The following is a 9,029-nucleotide window of genomic DNA, read 5'->3' as shown; positions in this document are numbered from 1 at the left end:
TGTGAATACCTATAGGATTACTGCCTAAAGATAATGGAGTTTGTTTATGGAATGAACAGGTGGGGCAGTTTCTTACTGTTACCTTGACTTGTTGCCAAGTGACATAAAAATCCTTCTTTAAGCCTTTGCTATTAAAATGGTGATTTTTATGAAATTCTAAAGCTTCTAGCACACTTCCTATTAATAAACAATCAATCTCATCATTAATTTGTGCTAGAGGACCTGGCAGATCTGTATGGGATCTGATGTGTGTAATATATGTATAGGATGAGTTCTAATTCTGACACATTCCTGTAATTGTATAAACAATGAGGTTAATTCTTTATCATCAGGAATAAATTCAGTGGTCTCAATATGTAAGTTGACTCTCTCTGCATAATAAGAGTCAGTAACTATATTGAGAGGCTCTGTAAAATCCATAAGTACTATGAGAATGGCATACAACTCTGCCTTTTGTACAGAGTTGTAAGGGCTTTGAACTACTTTACTTATATTTCCTGATTTATAACCTGCCTTTTCTGACTTGTTTGTATCAGTGTAGAATATAAGAACTACAGAGATTGGTGTTTTTCTTACAATAAAGGAAAGGAACCAAATTGTTTTCTTTGTGAATTTGATTCTCTCTGTTTGAGGATAACTGTTACTAATCATTCCCAAAAAGTTACTGCAAGCCCTTTGCCAATATTCATTATTCTTCCATAAAGAGGATATTTCTTCATTAGTTAAAGGTACTATAATTTCTGTTGGATCCATTCCAGTTAGTTGAGGATGCTTTAATTTACCTTTTAAAATCAAATCAGAGATCTTTTCCATATATATCGTCAGGTTTTTATTCTGCTTATGGGGCAGAAATACCCATTCTAATATGATATCTTCCCTCTGCATCAAAATCCCTTAGTGGTATTCTCTAGATGGTAAAATAACCAGAATACAGTCTAGTTTTGGATATACATGGTCCACATGTGCTTCTAGTATTCTCTTTTCTACCTATTCTAATTCTTTTTCAGGTTCAGCCAATAATATCTGTGGACTATTTAAGTCCTTGTCTCCTTTTAGAGTAATTTTTAGGTGTGTTACATCGTGGCCTTCTACTCCAATAATTTTCTGTAGTTGAGAAATCACTCCTAGTAGTTTTTGAAGGTCATTAAGGGTCTGTTAATGATCTTTCCTGATCTGGACTTTTTATGGTCTAATTTTTTCTAGATCTATTTTTTCTCTTTTTCTCTAGATCTATTTTATAACCAAAATAATTAATAGCATCTCCTCTCTGCATTTTTTCAGGGGCAATCCGTAATCCCCAGTGAGGTAAAATTTCCTTTACTGGCTCAAACATCTTTTCCAACATTACTTCTTTCTAAGCAGCCAACAGTATATCACCCATATAATGGTAAATTAAGGATTGTGGAAATTGTTTTCGATTATTTACAAAGGTTTTGCACAAAATACTGGTGCAAAGTAGAACTATTTAACATCCCTTGTGGCAAAACCTTCCATTGAAATCTTCTAACTGGCTGAGAATTGTTATAGGTAGGTACTGTGAAGTCAAATGTTTCCCTATCTTTATCTTGTAAAGGTATAGTAAAGAAGCTCTCTTTTAGATATATTGCTATAATAGGCCATCCTTTAGGTATCAGAGAATGCAATGACATCCCAGGCTGTAGAGAGCCCATAGGCTGAATTACTTTATTGATGTCTCTCAGATCAGCAAGCATCCTCCATTTTCCAAACTTCTTTTTGATAACTAACATAGGGGAATTCCCCGCACTGGTAGATTCTTCAATATGTCCAGCATTTACCTGTTCCTGAACCACCTTTTTTAAAGCTTCTAGCTTCTAAGAGGTCATAGGCCATTGCCCTACCCAGACAAGTTCATCTGTTAGTCATTTTAAGGGTAGAGCTTTTGGTTCCTCTGGAGGTTTGTCACTTGTATTCTGTTTCTGTACAGCCTGTATGTTTCCCAAGTGCCTTACACTATTTTTTCTACCACCAAAAGCTTGTTTATTATTCATAGCTGATACTGGAGGAATGTTAATGTGGATATTCCATTGTTGCAATAGATCACGACCCCAGAGATTTATATCGGTGTCTTTGACACGTGGCCTCAGTTTTCCTCTTTGTCCTTCTGGTCCTACAACTGTCAACCCATCTCATGCTTTCTTTTATTTGAGATAGGGTTCCAATCCCTAAGAATTGAATGTTTACCTCTTGTTGGACCATCTTGAAGGCCAGGATTTTGAGTTATTATAGTGACATCAGTTTAAGTGTCTACAATGCCAACAATCACCTTATTATTTACCCTAACTGCTAATTTGGGTTTGTGATTCCGTGTAGAAATTTGCAAAAATATAATTTTTTTGTTTCCTACAGTTAGGATTGGTTCATTCTCAGTAGCTAAACTATCATCCAGAGTGTTATTATTCTTTACAATAGGCATTGGATATTCTAATTGTCCTGGGAGAGATTGTTTTCCACAGTGACTGGGAATGACCAGACCACTTTTGACATGGGAGCCTTTGAGACCCTCCCCGAAGAATTTCCCAATTTCAAAGGGTTTCATTTTCTGTCTGTGGTTGACCTACATTCATTGGTCCAGTGGCGGTCTTTGTCACATCTCCTACATAATCCAGAAGGCTGAGGCCTTCTGTTTGAATAATTCCTAGGAGGATCATTATTTCTAGGAATGCTTTGCCTACAATTAATCTTAGATGTCCTATTCTACCACAGCTAAAAGTCTGATATTTTGATGTCTTTTTAAACCTCTGGAGATTGCCTCTCCTACCCAAGTTTCTGTGTCTCACATTTGAGGCATTTAGCATCTTGGTGCCTCTTCAAAGCTTTAGCAATCGCCTCTCTTACCCAGGTTTCAGTATTTTGATCATTATATTCAAAGTTAGCTGTATAGAGGACTCATTCCTCTAATGGTACTGATCTGATTTTTAATGGCCAAAGTACCTGTTTTCATTGTGGATTTGCATTCTCATAAGCTAGAGATAAAGTGTTCGAATAGAATCTGAATCAGTTACCTATAATTCTACTGGTCTGGACAATCATTCTAAAAATTCAGTGAATATTTCTCTCAGACCCTGTACCACTTTGGTATAGAGTTGTATTTTCTCTCCTGGTTCATGAACCTTATGGAAAGCATTCAGAGCTGTTGTATGGCACAAAGACAAGATGTGTTTGTCATACATAGCCTGAGCCTGTGGATCAGCATAAACACTCTCACTAAGAATATTATCTCAGGTAGCTTCATAACCTTTCTTTATGCCTTAAATCTTGAGGGATTTTCTTCTTTCTTCCATAAAGCTCTCCAATGTATTTGAGATGAATTTTCAACCACTGCTGAGGCCAATTGACTCCAGTCTTTAGGGGTCACTCTATATTGCACTTGCCCAAGAGTTCAGAAGTCCTCTGACATAGGAGGAATGAATACCATATGAAACAATGGCTTCTTTGATTCCCTTCAAGTCCTTCATCTGTATTGGTTCCCACTGATAAGCAAGGAAGCCATTCGGATGTGTTTTCATTGCTGGTTTTTCAGTCATAGATACTGGGAAGACCATAGAAGAGGGCATAAGAACCTTAGGGAGGGCTTTCCAGCATCTGAAAGGTGTAGGTAAACCTACCTGTTGCTTGTATGCCTGATTCTGATGTATCAGACTGTTTCCCTGAATGCTTGAAGTTCTTGGGTCAAATAAGTTTCCAAGGACTTCATAGAATCTGTCAGTTTCTTGGATTCATTATTTGCTCGATTCCAAGCATTTAATATTCCAATCCTTAGATATTATCTGAATAGTTGGTCATTAGCGTCAGACATGAAATGAATTTTTCTGTGAGTTTTCCAATATAAAGTTCTAGTTTCGAGTTTTATTAATTGAGTCATCAGACATCGAATGAGTTTTTTTTTCTGTTGGCCTCATAATGTCACCCTGAATTGATCCTATTTTGGTCATTATGGCAGCAGTCATGTTACCAATCCTGTTTTGCAGGTGGCTATTTTTAAGTTCTCATTTATCTACCTTGTTAGACATTTCCCCATTGTCTTCAAGATTTTTAATTCTTTCCTATAGTTTCCCAATAGTTTGTACAACTTTCTAGTCTTTTACCCTATTATCCACCCTTCTCTTCCAGGATATTATATGGATTATGTACTAATCATTAGCACTAGGTAAAGATGTTTTATGGACATGTCATAATTCTCTCCCAGATTGTCATTCATATAAGTAGCAATGGGATTCCTAATGTTCTGCATTGTAAGATTATCCACCATTGATATAGAGTAATTAATCTTATCACCAGCATAAACTACCAGAATGTAAAGCTTACTGCCAGTTATCTCAGGTTGTGGTGTGGATTTAGACAGCAGGTGGCAGAAGTGTACTGCCAAACACAGATCTGCCCCAGATGCTTGATATTTTCCAAGTAGAATCTGAAAATATCTAAGTAGATTTTTCAGAAATTTAGCCAGCAGGATTTTGTTAAAAGGAGGGAAAAGAGCCCCGTGCGAATTGCAGCGACCTGTGGGAAGTAAGGGGAGAGAACACGGCATGGCTTTTGTGGCACTCATTCTGGCGGTGTGGAGCAGCAGGAATCTCAGCTGGGCCCCAGTGTGACAGCCACTCTAGGGTAGTTTTAGCTAAGAGCTTGTGCAGCAGGGTTGCTCCATGACTGCCTTGCAGCTCCTGGCTCTTTCATGTGGACAGCAACAGCCGAGAGAGCCTTATAGTCGCTGTGGCCAGGGGAAACCCAGGTTTGTATGACTGCTCAGGGGTGCTCGCTCAGCAAGCTCTGTGGGGACTGGGACTTGTTGGGCTAGATATGGGATGCTCACCTTAGAAGTGTTGATTTCTGGGTAGGCAGGAGGGCTGCGGTCTCCAGGAACGCTGGCGGTCTTTGGTGGCAGTGTCTGGCGCACAGTTGAGCAATGGAGAGAAGATATGTACCACTTCTTGCAGCAGTAACGATGTGCACTGCGCAAGCCGCAGGATCTCTGAAGCACTGGAGGGAGGTGATACCGGGAGCTGCTGCAGAACAAGAGAGATGCAATGCCAAGCATTTTTGGGATGGCACCCCTCCCGCACTGGGGAGGGGTGAGGAGGCTTGTTAAGCTTAGTGCCCACTCTTCTCACAACAAGAGAGTATTAGGCTACACAGAGTATACAGGGAAGGGATGTCATATGATCTTTATTAGGAGAAGTCACTTACATGAGAAGCTAAGAACCTGCGGTCAGTGCTCTGCTGGTCTCCGAGCCTCAATCAGAACCCCAAGAAAAGGGTGTCCTCTTCTTCCTATAGCTTTACGCCCTGCCTTCTCAGGTGTGGTCAGTGCTACAAGTACATAAAATCTCTCCCTACAGTGCCTGGATTGGCTTTATTTGTTTTTGTTGTCTTTTTTTATTTAACATTTTCTTTGACTGAACTATTCATTTCTTCTACCTTGTCTTCAATACCCGATCTTCGGTACTATATGTCTTATAACCTGTTGGTGAGGTTTACATCTGAGACATCTGTTTGACTTCCTAAATTCTACACTGCTTTTTAAAATTTTTTCTTTAATTTGTATTTTCATTTATTTTTATTTTTATGTTTTATTTTATTCTTTTATTCATTTTACATACCAACTACAGTTTCCCCCTCCCTCAACTCCTCCTCCTCCTCCCCCCAACCCACCTACATTGCCTCCTCAGAAAAGGTAAGGCCTCCCATGGGGAGTCAACAAAGCCTGGAGCATCCCCCTCCTGTTTGCATTAAGGCTGAGCAAGGCATCCCACGATATGGAATGGGCTTCAAAACGCCAACTCATGCACTAGGGATAGATCCTGGCCCCACTGCCATGGGCCCCCAAAATAGACCAGGCTACGAAAATGTGGCCCTCGTGCAGAGGGCCTGGTTTGGTCCCATGCAGGCTCCCAAGCAGTCAGTCTAGAGTCTGTGATCTCCTACAAGTTTGGGTCAACTGTCTCTGTGGGTTTTCTTTAGTGATTATATTTGTACTTTCGGATCTTTAACACTTTTCATTACTTCATTCAACTGTTTCTTTGTGTCTTCAGGGTCTTCACTGAGGGATTTATTCATATCCTCATTAAGGTCCTTGCACATATTTATACTTTTAATTTTGAAGTCCTTCAGACATATTGACTTTTTCAGTGCTTGCTTTAATAGGGATACTGAGTTTCTGATGGAGACATATTGTCTTATCTGCTCACATTTATGTTTTTATTCTTGGATCCAAGCATCTAACATGTTTGAGACATTCCTTAGTATAAATATCCGGTTTTGTCTACATTGGCTACTGTTGCCTTCTAAGTGTCCTAGGCAAGTGTGGTGGCTGCATTGCCCATTTTAGACAGTGTTTCTGCAGGTCACTAAATAGTGTAAAAGAGTGAAGAAGGCTCTGAAGAAAGACTGAGAGGGTCTGTCGAGCACTAGGGGGAAACTGAGTCTTATCAAAGTGTGGAGTCCTCAGGAAGTAGGAAAATGGTCCACCTAGAGTAAATAGTAAAACATCATTTCTATATGTATCTGTCAGGGTATTTCTTTGTTAAGGGTGTTGCCTATTCAAATTGTTGAAATACATACGTTATTTGGCCTTCTCCAATTATGTGGGGTCATCGTTATGTCAACTGAGTTCCTCAGAAAAAAGAAACTTAGGGAGAGGTTGAGTTCATTTTCCACCCATTTTAGTTACTGACATTTTCCTCCCTCTGGTACACATCTATTCCAGGTGCTCAGATTCAGACTAGATAACACCATTTGTTATTATACTATCTGGACATTAATCTAAGCATGGAATTCCTTTTTATCTAGGAAGTAGATAGCAAATAAGGGACTTAAAAGTTCATATTTATATAAAGTTCATATGCAAATTCATAACCAGGATTAATGTAAAACTCATGTCATATTTGAGAAAACTTTTTCTCTTGAAAAAAGGAAAGGCATATAATTGGAAGTTACAGCCTTCAAATAAATCTCACACAACATTAGCATTAATAAAGAAGTAAAAATAATACAATCCACACATCCAGATGAACTAGGAAACAAGGAGGACCCTAAGAGAGAAATACATGGTCCCCCAAAAAAGGGGAAAGGGACAGGAACTCCTGAGCAAATTGGGAGCATGGGGGGAGAAGGGAGGGAGGTAGGAAAAAGAGGAGAGGAGGGAGAAGGAGAACAAAAGGAATCAGGAAGACTGAGTCAGGGGAGGAATAGAGGAGAGCAAGAAAGGAGATACGTTGATAGAGGGAACCAGTATAGGTTTAAAAAGAAATCTGGCACTAGGAAAATGTTCAGAGATCCACAAAGATAACCCCAACTAAGAATCTAAGCAGTAGTGGAGAGGCTGCCTTTGATGCCCTTCCCCTATAATGAGATTGATTACTGTCTTAATTGCCATTCAAGAGCCTTCATCCAGTAGCTGATGGAAGTAGAAGCAGAGATCCACAGCTAAGCACTTAGCCATACTCCTGAAATCCAGTTGTAGAGAGGGAAGAGGGATGAGGAAAGGAGTCAAAACTGTGCTGGAGAAACCTACAGAACCATCTGGCCTGACCTAGTGAGAACACAGGAACCCCAGTCATAAAGCTAGGGAACCAGCATTGGACTGAACTAAACCTCTGAATGTAGGTGCCAGTTAGGAGGCATGGGCAGTCTATGGAACCTCTAACACTGGATCCAGTATTTATCCCTAGTGCACAAATGGACTTCAGGAGCTCATTCCTTATGGAGGGATACTATTTCAGCCCAGATACACGGAAGAAGGTCTAGGCCCTCCCCCAAATGATGTGACAGACTTTGATGACCCCTATATAAGGCCTCACCATCCTTGGGGAGTGGTTGGGGATGGGTTGAGGGGGTTGGTAGCAGACATTGGAGGATGGGAGGAAAAGGGAATTGATAAATAAAATGATAGTTTCTAAATAAAAAAGAAATATTTGAAAGAAATTGGCATTTACACATTAATTCATTAAAATGCTAAAACAGGTGCAATTGGAAGATACTTTAGATACTTTAGATCATGAGCAAAATACAGTTGTGTTAAGCCAACACAAGTTTGTAATAGTTTGAGAAAAAGACAATATTTAGTAACATGAGACCTAAACATTTCTCTTAATGAATTTTTCCAGTGAATCTTTGATTTGCTTGTTTCTCAGACTGTAGATAATTGGATTCATCACAGGGATTATGACAGTGTAAAATACAGAGTCCATCATGTCTTCATCCTGCACTTGTTGAGATGCAGGGAGCAGATACATGAAGAGAAGAGAGCCATAGTATAAAGACACAGACAAGAGATGGGCCCCACAAGTGGAGAAGGCTTTCTTTATGCCTCTGGCAGATTTCTTTTTTAAGACTGTACACAGAACAAGTGTGTAAGAGCCTAGAATAGTTGAAATGGTGAATACTTGGATTGAGCCAGAAAAAATAAAAACAATTAAGTAATTAAGAGAAGGATCAGTACAAGAAATCTTTAGCAGGGGCATAACATCACAGTAAAAGTGGTGTATTATGTTGGAATTACAGAAGGTTAACCTGAATAACATGCCTTCATGAATTGAAGCATGAAGAATTCCGGTTACAAAGGTCAAGACTAGCAGGCATACACATAGTCTGTTTGTCATGATCACTGGGTAGAGTAAAGGTTTGCATATTGCTGCATAGCGATCATAGGCCATTGCTGCCAAGAGAAAACATTCCATGGTTGCACACATTACAAATGAAAAAAACTGTATCATGCATTCTGAGAGAGATATCAGTTTACTCTTAGCTAGGAAGGTAAGAAGCATCTTTGGTGTCACTGTGGATGATAACCAAGCATCCACAAAGGCTAAACTCCCTAGAAATAGGTACATGGGGATGTGAAGGCCAGGGTCATTCCAGATGAGAGCTATCAGACCAAGATTTCCCACGATGGTGATGAGATAGATCACTAAGAACAGCAGGAACAGGGGAACTCTCCACTGTGGCAGATGAGTGAGTCCTGTGAGAACAAATTGTGTCAGCAGTGTTGCATTCTCTGTTCCCATGTCCTC

The 9,029-nt window shown here is 39.6% G+C and overlaps 1 protein-coding gene across 1 annotated transcript; it reads right to left on the bottom strand.

Moving 5' to 3' along the window:
- Nucleotides 1-8,093: 8,093 nt before the first annotated feature.
- Nucleotides 8,094-9,029, bottom strand: LOC101843228 (olfactory receptor 187-like). The gene has a single exon (XM_005076742.3). The coding sequence runs from the start codon at nucleotides 9,021-9,023 to the stop codon at nucleotides 8,094-8,096; it is 930 nt and encodes a 309-aa protein (XP_005076799.1). The 5' UTR covers nucleotides 9,024-9,029.

The sequence above is a fragment of the Mesocricetus auratus genome, unplaced genomic scaffold (genome assembly GCF_017639785.1).
Source record: "Mesocricetus auratus isolate SY011 unplaced genomic scaffold, BCM_Maur_2.0 Super-Scaffold_100008, whole genome shotgun sequence".
NCBI classification, from domain to species: Eukaryota; Metazoa; Chordata; class Mammalia; order Rodentia; family Cricetidae; genus Mesocricetus; species Mesocricetus auratus.
Note: the sequence above shows the minus strand (reverse complement) of the source record. Positions and strands in the feature narration are given on the sequence as shown.

Coding starts and splice junctions, on each gene's coding strand:
- LOC101843228 (XM_005076742.3), bottom strand. CDS start 9,023: ATGGGAACAGAGAATGCAACACTGCTGACACAATTTGTTCTCACAGGA.